The 18,326-nt window shown below is 40.0% G+C and overlaps 2 protein-coding genes across 3 annotated transcripts in view; both read left to right on the forward strand.

Moving 5' to 3' along the window:
* Positions 1-18,326, forward strand: part of prkcea (protein kinase C, epsilon a) — a 63,494-nt gene that overhangs the window by 4,103 nt on the left and 41,065 nt on the right. Inside the window, exon 2 of one of the 2 annotated variants that reach the window (XM_016676594.1) lies at positions 12,380-12,776. In XM_016676594.1, coding sequence (XP_016532080.1) covers positions 12,432-12,776 — 345 coding nt within the window. In that variant the 5' untranslated portion in view covers positions 12,380-12,431. Of the gene's footprint in view, positions 1-12,378; positions 12,777-18,326 lie in introns of both variants that reach the window. The other variant, XM_007562433.2, reaches the window with a different exon arrangement.
* six3b (SIX homeobox 3b) lies at positions 5,359-8,282 on the forward strand. Its single transcript, XM_007562432.2, has 3 exons — positions 5,359-5,901; positions 6,011-6,717; positions 7,094-8,282. The coding sequence occupies exons 2-3, from the start codon at positions 6,023-6,025 to the stop codon at positions 7,242-7,244; spliced, it is 846 nt and encodes a 281-aa protein (XP_007562494.1). The 5' UTR covers positions 5,359-5,901; positions 6,011-6,022; the 3' UTR covers positions 7,245-8,282.

The following is an 18,326-nucleotide window of genomic DNA, read 5'->3' on the forward strand; positions in this document are numbered from 1 at the left end:
AAAAGTCTTGGTCTTGTCTCGGTCTCGATACACTCTGGTCTTGGTCTTGTCTTGGTCTCGGGTTAGGTGGTCTTGAACACAACACTGATGTTAAATTTTATTTTTTGACTTTTCTGTATTTTTTTTTCTGGCGGTATAACTTGTACTTCAGATTTTGTGTAATTATTTTAGCACGTCTTGCATTATTGCTTCAGACAAAGAAGAACTGCATATTTAGAAAACCAACATTCAGCTCTCCATTGGAGTGAGCGAAAAAGCTGCACATATGTTTAAATACAGACCGTTTCTTTTCTTTTTATTTTCCTGCTGTTTTTTATTTGGAAAGAATTTCGCCGCGACCTATCACCTGTACCATTTATGAAATTTCATCCGCCTCAGACTGTGACTTTACCTACAACCTGATTCATATTCTCCTCTTTTGGCTTTTATATATTCACATTCTTACATTTTCTATAGCTATTGTAATTGCAGCCTTCTTCCTACTAAAGATATTCAGTCCAATTGGTTTTTCATTTCAATATCTCCTGACTCGGCTGACCCTGACAAGCTGAACAACTTGCGCCAGCCGAGTAACTCGAATTCCTTTATGAGCAGGCAAAAAGATGCAAATGGTGTTTTTCTGTCTCCTCGTTCTTTCCATTTATCTCCTTTCCCTTCGCTTGTCCATTCCCGCCCACTCGAGTCTTTTCACTGTAAAACCTTTTGCACTGGCGACTTTAACCTTGCGTGAGAGGAGCTGGGAATGCGTGATTCCGCTGAGGTGTCTGTCGTGTTTTGTGGATTTCAGAACGTAACTCGCCGAATGAGATGCTATCGTCAAGCACTTTGTGAAATCTAATTCTGTGGCGACGCTCCGCCGGTGTCTGTGTGTCCGAGCATATGATTTTTGAGTGGAGTAATTTAGCAGATGAGCAACCGGCCATTGTTAGAGAGATAATCTGCCTCTTGCTGCTCAGATAGGTTAACATCCAGCAGATTAGAGCAGATTACCCCCAACCACACCAGACACGGCAGGAGTCTGCCCCCTCCCCCACGTCGCTCTCTGTCCCTCCACCAAATCACTCTCACCACTCATTCATTTCGTTTATTTAGACACTTTTGCTTCCATTCTGCTTCTAAGATCAATTTTCATTTTATTTTAGCGAAATCTCTTGTGAAGTCACTGGTTCGTCCTCACTACAGTTGATTAGATTAACAAAGTTTTGAGAGTTCGCAGCTTCCAAGTTATTTTTTGAAGCGTATTTGTCACTTTAGCTCATCCTAGTTTTGTGTTTCGCATTTTGCAACATCTTGACACGGTTTGTCCTTTTCTTAAAGCATGAATAGGTTGCAGTCTGGGTTGTTTGTGTTTGTATATTTGGCGAATTAATCACACTCTAGTCGATATGAACTTAAAGTCTTACCACAATATTTTATGGTATTTTTGTGATAATAAAGTAACGATAAGAAATGTTTATTTCTTCGTTTTGTAGGTAACTGCATGAGACACAAATGCTGCTCTTGGAAAATATTCCCACGTCTAAAATGATTTTGTTAGGAATCAGTCAGGTGAAGAAATGTGATTTGTATCAGGATTTTCAAATTTATTTGTATTTATTGATGCTTTCATTGAACAAACAATGGAGAAATTAGTAAAACCTGACCCTAGAGACAGTTCTGAGTGGTTTTAGACATTATTATTTGGAATTTATTGTGATAACAATAAATCTAAATTCTTATCATGATACAAAATTTAGCACGATAAATGATAAACGACACGATAACTGGTTTCCTACTGGTTAACACGTTTACCTTTGAGACGATTTCAGCTCTGATGGTATTTTATCCCAATGAGGTAATTTATTTTTTTCCTCCTCTTCTCCTCCTTTACGGCTTAATTTCCTCCAACATGGCCACCAGCAGGATGTTGATCTATTAGATATGCGCCGCCTCAGAAAAACCCGACAGCCAGCTGTTTATTCCTCTGTTTGTTTCACCCGGCCGATTAATTAAAAGCCCCGTTTTGAGTGGAGAGGTGTTACTAGCAAAACACGGGATAATTATGTTATTGGAGCCTTTACATCAGTCCCAGCTGCTCCATATTCTTAAATCAGTGGCACATGTGAGTGATTATTAGTCAAATTATGGGATTATTGTGTTTTGTGCCGTCCATCTGGTTACATATTTGTGAACATCTGTGTGTCACAGACCTGGCGAGGTGTTTGTGGCCTCTCGGGTTGTAAACGAGGACCCTGGCGGTAAAACGGCGGGATTAGCTTGGGATGGGGTATTGAGTTACAAACCAATCAGGCGCTGGGATTAGTCACTCAGGTACAGTTACTTGAGTACCTGTCATTCTCGGCTCTCTTTGACAAAAGGTCAGGACGCGGTCAGACGTTGACCACACACACCGCGGCGTCCCTCAGCTTTCCTCGAGCTCAGCTCCATCCGTCCGTCCATCTTTAATTTCCACCTCCAAAAATGCTCACCCTGCCTCTCCTTTACTCGGGCGCCATTGTCCACCAGATTCTCCTGCAGCCGTGCAAGAACCCAGAAGCACAACAAAGACTCAGGAAGTGATTAGCAGCTTAACGAGGAGGAGGCTTTCAGGAGGGAGTTAGTGTGTGGGACGGTGGTGGATGGTCTTTTCCAAGAGACTGGTAAAGGGGTTAAAGTTTCAGGGCTTAAGAGGTTGGTGTTAAGTTGTGGAGGTCAGCGGGGAGGTTAATTAGGAGCCGGGCTTTTGTTTACAAGGGATAAGGAGATTCACTTTGTCTCTCCTCCAGCCGTCCTGGAAGTGTCATCCACCCGGGTTCCCTCCTCCACCCCGGCGCTAAATAAAGACGTGTCTGAATTAACGATAACCATTAAAACACCCCCACAGTCGCCACAACATGCACACCTTGAGTATGTTTGGCAAGTCCTTTCTGCTTTCATGGCATGAATGTCCTTTCAGCCTGGAGGATCTCTGAGCAGTGTGGGTTTTCCCGGTTTTGAGGCTGCTGCAATAGTCAGAGATGCTTTTCTTCTTCTTCTCTGGGTGAGGCAGACAGAGCGACGCGACGTGAGCGCCAGTGAAGAAGAGTAACGCAAAGAGAACTGATCCACTGGGCTTCTGTACGCGCAAAATCTGGCCGGTTTCTCTTAATTTATACTCTGTGGAGTAAAGCTGCAAAGAATATGTGGAAGAAATTCAATGTTCGTACATCAGTCATGATTTCTCAAAAACCAACAAAAAGGGAGATTTATTTATGTTTACACTGAGCCAGAGCTGCAACTGTCCGATTAATTCTACAGATTTTACATTTAACCACTTATTAGAGAAACATTAAATGGTGCAAATAAACAAGTCCTTCAAAAAATAAACTGCATTTTATTGCCTAAAATGCAGTACGACAGAATTCCTTTAGTGAATTTGAACCAGGTTAATACAAAAACTGCCACTTGAGGAGGAGTTTTATAAATACAGCTCTGGAAAAAACAAAGAGCCCACTGCACTGAACCCCATTGAAAACCTCCTGCTATTCCACCAAATAGTGATCTCCGAACTCTTCCTGAGTTAAAACAATAGTATTGTTGTTTCTAAATGAATATTAACTTGTTTTCCTTGCATTATTTGAGGTCTGAAAGCTCTGCATCCTTTTCATTATTTTGACCGTTTCTCATTTTCTGCACATAAAGCTAAGCTTTTGCTTGGAATTTGGGAGACATGTTGTCAGCAGTTCATAGAATAAAGAACAATGTTCATTTTACTCAAAAATAACCTATAAAGAGTAAAATCAGAGACACTCATCATTTTAAGTGGTCTAAATTTTTTCCATATATATGTATATATATTGTACAATTTGGCTTAATTACTGACAGTTTTCCATCACAAATGGTTAGTTTTGAGTCTGTTAACTCCAGTTAATGATTAATCATTTACTAAATTAGTTCACAGTTATTTCAATAATCGATTAATTCTTGCACAAACTCTCTACACTTTAAGGATTTACAGCCCGGTGACAAAGTACAGACACACAGACCTTATTACCTCTTAGCCTCCAGAAATGGAAAAGAAAAATCACTTAATTACAATAAAAACTGTCAAATGCAACCAAAATGGGTAAAAAAAACAAAAACAACTGTGATTCATTGTGTTGATTCCTAGACCAGATAAAAGCAGATGGCTTTCATCACAAATGATGATTTGCTGTAGCAACATCTCAATGGAAAAGAAAAAAGAGAAGAAAAAGATCTAATAATAATTTACCTCTTGGTTGCCATGGAGACCAAGTCATCACACTGTTTTTCCAGACAAACTCAGACGCTTGAGTTCAGACTTGCCTTTCGTCATGTTTTTGAATTGAGGGAGGAACCCGGAGTACCCGGTGAGAACTTCACCGACGCGTTGGGAGAATCTGCAAACTCCACACAGAAACGAATGAATTCGAACCAGAGCAGCTTTTGTTTTGTTTCGTCTTGTTGTTGTAAATGTCACTCGTTCTAATTAATCCAGGGTGAAAAGGAAAAAAAAAAAATGGCACACGCCAACTCAATCCACTAAAGAGGCACATCTGTCTGGGGAGAAAATTGGCATTAACCCTGTAAGGTGGGGTGACCCCCTTTTTCACAGTGTGTGGCTCAGATTGATTTTGTTTTGTTCACACAACAAACAGCGAGTTTACATTTACCTCATGTGACTTTTGAAGTCGACTTTTAACACATTATGAAATACAAGCAGCTTCCTCTGTACATGTGAACATCATGGAGGACGGCACACTCCAAAGCAAACACTAATGTCACCAGGCTGCATGTCCCTGATTCTAATCCCCAAATTGATGGATATTAGAGAATATGGAAGTGATTATAAAGTGATTAGAGTGATGGCTGAACACTTAGAGAAAAATACGCTTTCAGGTCTGTGTGAGATTTCTGGTCACACCGGTGGCAGCCGCCGTATTAATGATGCAAGCCGCTTACTGGAGGGCCTACAAAGGTGATGAAATTTGGCCGATAGCAGCGATTTTAATTCACCTCATTGAAGGTTTTTGTGTAATAACTTTTTATTTCTCTCCTCTTGGTAATCATTAGTTTATTTAATCTCTAAGATGATTTTTTTTTTGTCATAGACATTTGAAAAGTTGACTTGTAAATTCTGGTTTTTGACCAATCTGTCATCTAAGACCCTCTTGAAAGTTTTCACAACGTCTGGAGTTTCATCACAGTAAATTTTATTCAAAACTGAATTTCTAAACACCATCGTGTTAAAATGTGCAGCGGTGTCAAACTCATTTCATTTTGGGCCATATCAAAAATCAAAAATCTGAATGTTCTTAGAGATCCAGAATGTTTTGATAAAATCCATTTAACTGCTAAAATATTAATAAACAGGATTTTATGATTGTCTTTGTGGCTTTTCTTTAAAAAAGAAAAAGAAAAAAGCTGGGTGGCCAGGGAGTGCTGAATTCAAATTAATTAAAAGTTGAGTGGAAGGAAAAACTGTAAAAAAAAAAGATGCACAAACTAAGTATTACAGCAGTTTAGTACTTTAGACTGCTACTGATTGTCTCTTTCCTTGACATCCTTTTTATTGGCTTTATCTAATGCATTAATTTTAAAAAAAAATTATTCACATTTGCTGCAACCCATGTGCATAAAATAAACTTAAAAATGTGTTTAAGTTGGTTTCATCTCTCATCTTTTGTGTCCGTTTATCTGTGTGTGTTTTTGATGTGCAGAAAAAGAAACTTTTGGTTCGATTTTTTTTTTATTTGTTGAATTTTCGTAAGAAAAAGATGAGCGTTTCACCTTAAAGAGGCGTCGTGCCCCGCCTTTGCATGAGAAGAGGGATAAATCCTCTGCGTTTGACTGACGGCGATCCCCCATCAACTCTGGCCGTCCAATCAGAAATCAGATCCAGGGTCCGTCCCTGACTCCCAGGTGAGCTAAATAGTCTCACTTCAGCAGATTTCTGCCAGTCTGTTCCAGGAAACCTCTTGGGTTTATCGTTTGTTTATTTTCTTTTTTCTTTTTTTCTTTTTTTTTTTAGCGTCACACTAAAATGGTTTTCAGGTCTCCGCTTGATTTTCTATCAGCCTCCCGGCTCCTCCTGCCCCACTTTTCCGACGGGCCGCCTCACCTGCCCCGCTCCCGGTCCCCAGAGGACCCCCCGGCGGCCGCCCCTCCTCTGTCCCTCCCGGGACTCTGCTTCTCCGCCACGCAGATCGCCAGCGTGTGCGAAACCCTGGAAGAGACCGGGGACATCGAGCGCCTGGCCCGCTTCCTCTGGTCGCTGCCGGTCACCGCCGACGGCCGCGACTCCATCTCCGAGCACGAGTCCGTGCGGCGGGCGCGCGCCGTGGTCGCCTTCCACACGGGGAGCTTCCGCGAGCTGTACCGCATCCTGGAGACGCACCGCTTTACGCGCACCTCGCACGGGAAGCTGCAGGCCATGTGGCTGGAGGCTCACTACCGCGAGGCGGAGAAGCTGCGGGGCCGACCGCTGGGGCCCGTCGACAAGTACCGAGTCAGGAAGAAGTTCCCGTTACCGAGGACCATCTGGGACGGAGAGCAGAAGACGCACTGCTTCAAGGAGCGCACCCGCGGGCTGCTGAGAGAGTGGTACCTGCAGGACCCGTACCCGAACCCGGGGAAGAAACGGGAACTGGCTCACGCCACCGGACTGACGCCGACCCAGGTTGGGAACTGGTTTAAGAACAGGAGGCAGAGGGATCGCGCGGCGGCGGCTAAAAACAGGTTGGTGACTTTATTTCTATTTCTTTAAATAAACAATCCTATTACTATGAGTCACGCAAATATCTGCAAACCATTCAGAAATCACTGCGACACTGAAGTCAACCATTTTTCACTCAAACTGGCCAAGGTGGTGCGTAAAGACGCTATTTGTGCGTAAAAACGCACATCCGTTCGATTTGTTTTAGCTGGATGAGAGTTATCGAGTTTATGGAGCAAAAGCTGCACTCATTACTGCAAAGGTTATTTTCTGTTACTATACTTCATTTATAATATGCATAAATATTTAAACTCTGTGAGTTTTATCCAGTTACATTTTATTTTCTCATTAATCTCTCTTTGATATGTTTTTTGTTGTTGTTGTTGTTTTTCTCGTCAGGTTGCAGCATCACCGCGTCTGCACAGATGGTTCCCGTCCACCGAGCGGAGGAGACTGCAGTCGAGACTGCAGTCCAGACGGCAGCGCGGAGCGGGTAGACGGGGAAACTTTCCTCTCAGTGACGGACAGTGACTCAGACTTGGATGTCTGAAACTTTTGGTCAATATTTTTTTTTTTTTCTGAAAAAGGGACCTTTAGTGGACTGTGAGTGTGTGTCGAGGGGTAACAGAGAGAGAAGGAGCTACAGGGCCTTGTAAAGGTATTCATGCCTCTTAAACTTTTCTCATTTGGCCACGTTGAAAATATAAACTAACACGTATTTTATTGAGATTTTACCTCCGCAGTGTTGATTTTTTTTTTCACGGCCTCTAACAGATTTTCTCTATTTTTACCTTCATCTATCTTCTCACCAACTCTGACCAGCATCCGTAGATGGAGCGCACCCCACAGCATGATGCTACCTCTTATCTTCACATTAAGGGGATAATAATATTTTCAAGACGATTTGTAATGTGAGCTTTAAGCTGAACACTTTTGTTCAAGTCATTTGTAAGAAAATTGCAAGCCATTTAAAAATGTTTCTTGCTATACAAATACGCTCTGAGTAAAACACATTAAAGGTTTGTGGTTGTATTTTGGAGGGGTCTGAATAGTTTTAGAAGTCGCTGCATTGCGATCACTTTATCCTAGCCTGACCAGTAGAAGCACAGGTTGCGTTAACAATTTTCTGCTTCCTCTGTTTTCTGGCTGATGGTTTGTTTCCAGGGAAAGAGCTCGTGACCTTTGACCACTTTCTGTTCCAGCCACATCCAGTGATAATGGGTTCATCTGACAATCCAAATTAGAGCAGCACTGAGCAGAAAACCCCCCGCTGGTCTCCGTCTGCGGCAGCTGGAACTTTTCGGACTGAAACCTCATTTGGTGTCGTTTTCCTGAATGAAACTAGTTTTTAGAAACAACCTGGACCGACTGCTGTACAATCAACTACTAACTAAATCCTACCTCTTTGTCTGCCTGTTTGTATTTTTAGTCATAATGCTGGTTTTCCTCTTTACCTCAGCTCTGTTTCAGGTTCTCTGTGCAGTTTGTGTGAAGCCATGCCGCGGCCTACTCCATGTTCAATTTGATGCTGACAAAATGTTTTTAGTATTTTATATTAAAATTATTTAATTTTAAAAGGTCATTTGAATTCATTTGTTATGTGAAAAAATGTCTAATGTTCTTTTTTTTTAATGAAAACTGTTTATTTGTTGAAAAGCAAAGATCATTTTTAAATGAGCATATTTTAACATTTTCAAGGTTCAACTATTTTTTCAAAGTAAAAAACAAACAGAAATACTCAGAATATGAACCTGAAATCTACTACATTTAAAATAGTATTAAACAATCAAAATGAATCTCTCAGTTAATTATTGTAATTGTTTTTATTTATTCTTTTCCCTGCTTAATACACAAGTGCAAATATTTGTTTATTCAAAACTGAAAATGCAGATGAAGTATTTAATGATGCACAACAACATGATAATTTATAATATTTTTATAAAATCATTGAGGAGAAACAAAAGAAACTCATGCAGTTGTGAGTTTTCTAAATTTTAAGTGTGTGATTTTATTGAATAATTGTTTAGTTTTAACATGAAAAGACAAAAACAGCATAAAACACATAATCAATTAATAATTCTGAAATATTTCAAAGTTATATGGCATTTACCTTGAAAAATGGAAAATATTCCACAACTTTTGTTGTCTATGTTTTGTGATAGTTAAATTACCAGCAAATAATAAAAAAAATGTTCCATTTTGACCGTCTAAAGAGAAGCAAAAAAAAGGACTATATTCATATTTTTTTTATTATTATTATTAAGTGTATTTATATTTGTGGGCCACATAAGAAGATAGAACTAAGTAGTTACTGTTTTGTGTGTTTTTTAAATATTTATATTTCTAATCTATTTTAAAAATCCTGTAAGAACACACTGTAGCGCCACCCAGTGGTAGGGGAAAATACCGAGCTTCTTTGTTACACAAAATATACTTCACACCGAGTTATAATTTTTTTTAATTTAAATTTGAGTTTTCTCTGATTTGTACTTTTTTAGTACAGTGCTTTGATTAACGGCACTTAGTAATAATGATATTAACAACAACAGTAATAATTGCTATTATTATTAATACTTATAATTACTTTCTATTTTTTACTTTATTGTATTTCTCACCAAAAGGTGAGATTTAAAAAGAAATCACGCAGTGCTGAATAAACGACTGGATTTCATCTTAATGTCCGAGGAGCACTTGAACTCAGCATTTGTTGACGTCACAGAACGTTTGCGTCACCCTGTCTGCAATACAACCTTGCAGCCAGCAGGTGGCGCAGGTGACCGGGCATTAGAGTGAGGATTGATGTTTTGAGGGAATAAATTGTGATTTTTATCAGACCCGTAGTTTCAAATGATATACTGATTTAATAACGAACTAAAATAAACAAATTACTGACACGTTTAGAAACCTGATAAGAACATAAACATGAATATTTTACAGATGCTATTTCATGTATTTTAGGAGACATGGGTAAGATGGGAATTTCTCAGATTAGCTTAGTTTATTTTTGCTTTTAATTCTCTGTTAAAGTGTCATAATAATATAATTATGCATTTATAACGAATCTAAAATGCGCCTCATCATGTTCAAACTTTGCATACCAAAAAGAATACACTAACAATGTCTTACTGTACATTTAATTGGTTTAAGTTTAAGAAATATAGACATTTTATTAAATACTTTTGTATACAGACTGCTATAAACATAGAGTATTTTATTGAACTAAGGCATATGCATGGTCACGCACAACACGCAGTATTTTTAATTCGATGGGCCTTAAACATTAGAGTATAACTGGTGTGAATTAATGAATTAGGTCATCCAGCCCAATGTAGTTAACGCAGTAAAGCACAGGAAACGGGAAATAAGCGGTTTTAAGAGTTGACAACTTAAAATTATTAAAATTCAAAGTTGGCGTGCTATAGAAATATACATTACACAGAATATGTATTACACTAATATTTGATACTCTCCACATAGTCAGTTAGCTTGCATTAATTTTTCAGGTACAAATGAAATAAGTTACTCTGTATCTGCTATTAAGAAATATTTGATAATTTGGCACATTTAAGTTAAAAAAAGTAAACACTTAAGGGACAAATCCCACTTCACTAGATAGATAGATAGATAGATAGATAGATAGATAGATAGATAGATAGATAGATAGATAGATAGATAGATAGATAGATAGATAGACTTGTTAGTGCTCTGACGTGTTTCTTCTGTGTGTGTATGTGCGCGCGCGCGCGTGCATGTGTGTGTGTGTGTGTGTGTGACCATGCATAAGGACAGACTGATTGACTGGCCCTCTCGGCTGTCTGGTAATGGCACGCGCCCTCACACAAACGCACGCGCGGGTCCACACACGCGCTCGACGCCTGCGGGTGAATTCCACTCCCTCTGTACGCCTCTTCCAAATCAACACGCACACGCGCGCGCTAACTCGCACGCACACACAAGGAGTTAGCAAGCGTCCGGCAGCGCGTGTGACGCGTTTTGCGCATTTCCTGCATCTCATGTATGGCAAGCCAGTGTAACATTTATTCAAGCTGAATCCTAACTCCATCTTTTCTTTTTACAATTATTGTTCCACAATGGGGAAATTCGGGTGCAGCAGCAGCAGCAGCAGCAAGTTAAATAGAAGTATGAATATTCAAACTAAGACAAGAAAGATAAAACAGAATAAACTGTACAGTAAGGGTAAGTTTACAATTTAAGTAAAAAAATACTGTGCAATTAATAAAAGAAAATTGTTGAAAGATAGCTAAAAGGAGTTGATGGAGAAACCAATAACAGCATTCTTTGGTGCCAAAACGTCAGGATTTAGTCAATGATTTAATGTCTTTTACCAAAATTGCATCACTACTTGTAAAACATGTCACAGATATTATAATTCAATTCATTTTGATCAAAAGAGAAGATTTTGGATGTCAGAAAGGCTTCTTATCAGTCCAGTTCATTTCGGTACAATACAAACTTATTGTCAAATGGTACAGAAGTGTAGAGTAAATCCAATACTAAGTAAAAGGGCTGGTATACCAATACCAACTTACAACAACTTACCGTTACAGGAAAACTGTATATCTGTCATTAACGGTGCCAGTGCTAACTAGTATGAGCGTTAATAATAGGCTGTGCTAGCTGCAGCATAGCAGAGAGCAAGAGGGAGAAGAGAGGGATGAGCAGTGCCACAAGGATTGGTGATTGACACTGCTAAAACCCTGCCTCCTTTCTCTGATTGGTTGTTTCTAGTTAGCACTGGGAGAACTGAGAGAAGGCAGAAGAGCTACATTTATCCACAGATAATCTCTCTCATACCTTTCTGTGACAACATAGTGATAATTTTAACAAATATGTAAAAAAAACATACATATTTTTTAAAGTTGCAATACAGCGGCTTTAACCTGCACTACATTTTTTCAACACATTATATGGTAAGTTAGCTTGCCATACCCGCTCACTGGCGGATTGGAGGGGGGAGAGAGGGGACGGGAAGCGAGGGTCGCGCGCAGGGACTGAAGGGAGGAAAAAACGGATCGGGAGCGGAGCTCCGTGATGTGTCTGGGGTGCTCCCGAACCCGAAAAACCGCCGCATAGAGCGGATTAAAACACACTCTTTTTGACAGACTAAGCGCAAACACCCGCTGTGGTGGGAGATTGAAGCCTGGAGATTACCCCAGAGGAGGACCGAGCGAGCGAGCGAGCCGCGGCGGGGCTGGAAGCGGAGCAGCAATCCCGGATGGCTAGGCGCGGCTGCCCCCGCTCTCTCCCACCGTGACCCGGCGGAGACACTCGCAGGACTGCCGCGGAGCTCAGCGTGAGGACAGTTACACCGCGTTTCCTCCGTTCCCAGACGTTAAACCGGCCTGTTTCCGCGGAAACGGGAATTTTGGGATCGAACATAAACAAACAACCGCTTGGGGTGGGAGAGTCTTCATCAGGCAGCCTCGGAGGGGAGTGTGCGGTAATAACTGCGTGTTTTCAGCCCCCTGGTGCTCCGTTATTGCGGGTATCTCGGTGTTTTGACATGGCTGTGTTAGAGTGAAGGAACCAGCGGCATTATGGGATGTAGCAGGACTGTGCAGTGACCCCGCTCATTGGAAGGAAACATTCCGTGTACGGGAGCGGGAACAACCAGACCCAAACACACAGACAGACACAGACAAGCACGCACGCGCGCGCGCGCGCACACACACACTGCTATCCATTCTGTTAACACACACCTAATCAGCCCGCAGCCATGCCCGTCTTTAATGGCCTGCTGAAGGTTCGGGTGGTTGAAGCAGCGGATCTGAAGCCCACCGCGTGGGCATTGCGTCACGCCGTGGGGAAGAGCGGCTCCTTCCTGTTGGACCCCTACCTGACCTTGAACCTGGACGAGACCCGCCTGGGCCAGACCGCCACAAGAACCAAGACCAACAATCCGGCCTGGCACCAGGAGTTCTGCACCGAGGTCCGAGAGGGACGCAAACTGGAGCTGTCGGTGTTCCACGATGCTCCCATCGGGTATGACGACTTCGTGGCCAACTGCACCATCCAGCTGGAGGACCTGCTGCAGAACGGAACCAGGCACTACGAAGACTGGGTATGTGCAGATGCATAACTTTAGTGCGTGTGTGTGTGTGTGTGTGTGTGTGTGGCATGAATGCTACAGGTTTGCATTACCACTCACCAGCCTTGAGATGCAAACCACTTCAACAAATTCAAAAACACATTAACGAAGCACAATTACAAATTCAAAACATAACATTAGCAAAGCACAATTACGAATTCAAAAACACAACATTAACGAAGCACTTACATTAACAAAACGGAAAGGGTATGTCCCAGTTGGAAACCTGAAAAATCGCTGATTGGACAATAGGCATGAATATGTTTACGCTGAGTCCTGCTTACGTCATCGCCATCTTGAAAGTGGCAGTGGCGAGAACGTGCTGCGTGAACTAGTTTAAACGGTTTTGCAGTACAAAGTGGATCCACTACCTCTACCTTTCACAGGTAAGAATTAAAGATAATAATAACAACGTAAATTTACGAGCAGAATTTCTTGACTTTGTGGCAAGTAGTGTGCATTTCCGTGGTGAAACTAACTTCTAAACAACCAAGAAATACTTCCTTTGTTACTAAATTGGCCCAGTTCACTACTCTGATTATTTTCTTAGCTTAGCTAACTTTTTTTATACTGTGTAGTTTTTCTAAAGAGGGAGAGACAATGAGAAACCTGTAACGGGCGCTTTTGCTGTTTGTTTATTGTTGCCATGGTTACCTAGAAGTTTGTCTGTGGTCAAACATGATTACTTTAAGGTACGTCTGTAAGATGTTTCTTGTGTGTTCATCAATAAAAACGATTTATCAGCATCAGCTATATCAAATGTAATTATTGTGCCCCCAAACAATTAAATAATCACATCAAAAAGTTCGAAAAGTTGTCCTTAGAGTTTTCTTTTTCATTCCTATATATAATAGTGTGTGAGAGAAAGGCACTTTACGACGTTCGGTTCATTTACTTGTATTAGCTTGCTGGCAGATAAGCCACTTTCAATATGGCGGACCCTATAATGCAAAGACATAATATAAGAATAGACGCCTCATGAACCGCTTTCGCCTATTGTCGCTGACGAGATTTAGGGCGGCCAGTTGGAGCGGTCCACCACTCCACTTAGCGTTATGTGTTTAGCAGGCACAATGACGTATCAGCGCATTTAATCGGTCATAACATAAATAAATAATGATTATTAATGACACAAATAAATAATGATTAATACTGAATAATATATATTGGAAACATGTTTTCCGTTTTGTTAATGTTGAAGTGCTTCGTTAATGTTGTTGTGTTTTTGAATTTGTAATTGTGCTATGTTGCACCTCTGGGCCACCATAACTCAAAGGAACATCGTGGTTTGCAACAAAACAAAAATACACTGCTCAAAAAAATAAAGGGAACACTCAAATAACACATCCTAGATCTGAATGAATGAAATATTCTCATTGAATACATTGTTCTGTACAAAGTTGAATGTGCTGAAAACAAAATCACACAAAAATCATCAATGGAAATCAAATTTATTAACCAATGGAGGCCTGGATTTGGAGCCACACACAAAATTAAAGTGAAATGTTCCCTTTATTTTTTTGAGCAGTATACAATGGGGCCTGCTTTATATGCATAGTAGTTTGATGCATTGTGTTAAGCAGTGGAAAGTACCCACAGGTACACAATGTACACATATTTTTTGAAAAAACTGCCACATCAATCAGCTGCAATGGCTTCCCTTTCCTTCCATCCAATTTTAAGAAATCTCATAGCTGTTAGTAGACTATGTAAAACTAAGCAAGGGGATAATACTTCACAAATGATAAAGAATTGGTGTATACAGCAAACTAGCTCTGAGTTATGGCTGCAACTAACTATTATAGTAATTGATTATTCTTCTGATTTGTTTGGACAATTAATCAATTAATCTGATAATAAATTAGTGCATTCTGCAAATTTTTCATTTGGTCACTTAAACTTATTTCATACAACACTGGAAATTTATTAAAATAAGCAAATAAATAATTTAATCACTTTTTTTAAAATGAGAAAATTACTAATAACAGCAGACCTTCAGGTACACTTGATCATTTGTAGCAAAAGATGAATTTGCAGCTAAAAAAATGTTTTTTTTTACATAAACATTTGAAAAGCTCAGCTCTTGTTGCTTGACATAGCACCAATAGAGTGTAGGGTTCATTTGTTGATCATTTTTATGGATTAACCAATCAATAAATGATAGCTAACGGTACTTAGTTTGAGATTTTTTTCTACAGAATTTGATGCAGGTGAAGCTAAAACTATTCCACTTGAGGAGTAGGAGGGTAGAGCAACAAAGAAGGTTTTTTCTTTTACTTAAATCCAAAAATGTTTAGATTTTTTTGCATAGTTTTCATGTAAGTTTGTTATTCTTTCAGAAAATTGCCTGTATTAAGTCTGTATATTCTTGTTAGCAAGTAATTGATTACTAAGCTAGTCAAAGATAATTGAAATAATCGATTAATCACGATTAATTGTTTCAGTTCTTGTTCTGTGAAGGGCTCAGAGGTTTGTTTAAAAATATTGGTAAACAAACAACATCATAAACACTAAGGAGTAGAGCAGACTGGTTGGAGTGTTTTGGAGAAGCTAAAAGCAGGTTTAGGTTCAATCAATCAATCAATAAAAAAACAACATCCAGGCATTAAACATCTCACAGTGAACAGTTCAGTCCATCATCTGAAAATGGAGATAGTACCCACCTTAACTGAGAGCGCATTAATCAGAGAAGCATCCAAAAGGCCTCATGGTTTCTCTGGAGGAGCTGCAGAAAACTGCTCCAAACAATGTATGTACTCAGGAGGGTGAATTCATATCCATTCCACACTTTAAGATTTTAATTTGCACAAGATTTTCCCAAACCATGAAGCATTTTCCTTCCTACTTTATAGCTGTGCACTGCTTTGTTGGTGACGTCCAAATAAAATGCCTAATATTAATTAAAGTTTATGGCTATAATGTGACAGTTCGTCAGAAAGGCCCACATTCTCTATCGTCACCCTCTCAGACGTCTTCCTTTTGTTTTATCTTCTTATCAGTCTTAAAATGCGATGCCGCGCTCTCTCAAACAGCACTGGCACCACCAGCCCAGATGTTGCGCTTGTTCTTTCACTTTTACAACCACAAGTGCAACATATAACCACCAGCTTTCTAATCTGCACCTGTGGAAATTTTGTAGTGCAGAATGTAGCCAGAGTGTGCGGCTTTAACAAGGCAAAAACTTTTAGTAATTGTATGTAAATAAAAACATATTTGCAGTTCTCATCAGAAGAATGCAAGCGTATATTATTTTTGTGTGTGATAGTAATTTGGGGTGTAATAATGATCATTTCTAACATGGAAACATATAATCTTTATCAGGTCAGAATTATACATGCTGGCTCAAATATATAAATTCACCAAATTCATGCAGGTTCCACCTCAGCCACATGCTGCTTAGCCACAAAATGCTTCCATCTTATCTTCTCATCAGAAAAGAGAAGAGAAGATGAGATGCACTTTTTGAATTGATTGGTTTCCTGTTGCAGACCTTGGTTAGAAGCAATACGTAACACACCTTCAGGATAGTGCTGTTTCCACCAGTTTATGATCAAATTTAGCCTTGATGGATTGCAGGCTACTCTTGAAGACAATTTGGGTCAGAAACTTTGATACAACAAGGTTTCCCCCAGAAAACTTGCTAAGTCTAGTGGTTGGAGCGCTTGGCAGTCATTCATCCAGCAGCCTGTCATGTTTTTGAGTTGAAAAATGTTTAAAGTTGACAGGAAATTTGAAAATATCACTTGATAATTATGTGTTATTGAAAGACTGGAAAATTAATACCTGAACACCAACTACAAAGTCTTAAAAAATGCAAATATTTTAAAAAGACATGAATAAATAAGCAATGCTAAGCCTGGTGGGGGCACAAGTAAAGCCTGGTGCCCCGCCAGGCTTATAATACACTGGGGGGAAACCCTGGTACAGATCCAGCAATGCAAAGATCCCAAACAAACATCAGAAAAAGCAGGCTACTATTAAGCTTCCGTACTGACCTTGATACTTCACTTCATGTTCTACTGTTTTATATTTTTATTGTGGCTTTAAGTTTAATGGATTTCCTGCATTTAAAAATGAAGAGCAGAAGTAGTTACTGGTTGTAGATCTGTCACCTGTAGATAGCTGGTCTGGGCCTCTTTGTGTTCCCCTCTGCTGCAGAGTATTTTATGATGTGAAAAACAGTCAGGAAACTTTCAGTAAAACTGCCACAAGGCCTAAAATAAAGATTAATAAACTGTACCCAGTAGAGGTTCTGTTGGAAATGAGATCATCTGTGAAGGATATGTTTCTGTATCCTTAACTATCTACTGAGAAAATGTAGTAAGTGTGTGTTATTACAAAAGTTGCAGTCTCAAGCAATCAACTTTTCAAAATACAAAGAAACAAAAAACAAACTAACAAGTCATTGTCATCAATCTATAAGTGGCTCTATAAGTGGCTAGGAGTTTTTATATGTATTTTTACCCATGATTTTAAGCTCCAAACTCAGATTTTGATAGTAATTATTTGCAAGAAGCTGCTGCCAGCCAGTGTAATCAGTTTTGGTCTCTTGAATCTTCCTGCTCGTTTTGCTTTCTGAACACACAACATCCCTTGTCTGTACCCGCCCATACTGTACATGCAGGCCTGCTGCTGCCTGTCATTATGCGAGAGGCATGTCACATTCTGGATAAGTTGTTAGCCCATGTGAGGCAACACAGACACAGGACTAACAACCGCACACACACTCACTCATAAGAGCAGTTTTGAGATGCCAATTAACCCAACAGCTGTATTTTTGGACTGTGAGGCCAGAGTACTCAGAGGAAACCCACGTATGCACAGGAAGAACATCCAAACTCCATGCAGAAAAACCCCCAGGCCAAGATTCAAACCCAAGGTTTTCTTGGTGCAAGGCAACATTGCTAATAATACACCGCTCTCCAGCCTCTCGTATTATAGATACAAAAAAATAAGTTCTTGGATTTAAAATCTTGTATGCTGCTTTATTGTTCTAGCATTAACGTTTTAATAATTTTTCTACAATGTATTTTCTGTAGTTGGATAAGACTAATGGGGATTTATTGGGGACCAATACTGCAACATTGTTGCATTTTCAGCTGGTGCGGTTCACTTTCACACTGCAGTATGTCAAACTATCCCAACCCTTTGAAAAACCCGTTCCCCTCCTCACCTGTGGTGGCGCTGCACCAAGAACTACTAAAAGAAACTACATGAAAACCTCTGAAGAAGACATGATGACAATGTACTTCTTCACAAAATGTAAACAAAAATGGAGCACCATCAAAATTTAGCAGCTGTGGGATTTCTCTTTTGTCTTTCGTAAAAGCCACTAGCCATTTCTCCACTCGCCAAACTTGCCCGTTTGTTTTGTACCCAGAATTCCCTACAGTGTAGTCCACTGGTTTCTTGTCCGGTTGGCAGTCACATATGCATTCAAACCGCATCAGAGTTCACTTCAACCGAACTGTGACGTAGGTTTTTAGGTGGACCAGAGTTCGCGATTTTGGACTGCGTCAAAAT

This window comes from Poecilia formosa, unplaced genomic scaffold, assembly GCF_000485575.1.
Source record: "Poecilia formosa unplaced genomic scaffold, Poecilia_formosa-5.1.2 Scaffold136, whole genome shotgun sequence".
NCBI lineage: Eukaryota > Metazoa > Chordata > Actinopteri > Cyprinodontiformes > Poeciliidae > Poecilia > Poecilia formosa.

Bases quoted from the DNA above. Each gene is read 5' to 3' on its own strand.
- six3b (XM_007562432.2), top strand. From the start codon at position 6,023: ATGGTTTTCAGGTCTCCGCTTGATTTTCTATCAGCCTCCCGGCTCCTC. The intron at 6,718-7,093 runs GTTGGTGACTTT...TTTTCTCGTCAG, and splicing joins GCGGCGGCGGCTAAAAACAG to GTTGCAGCATCACCGCGTCT.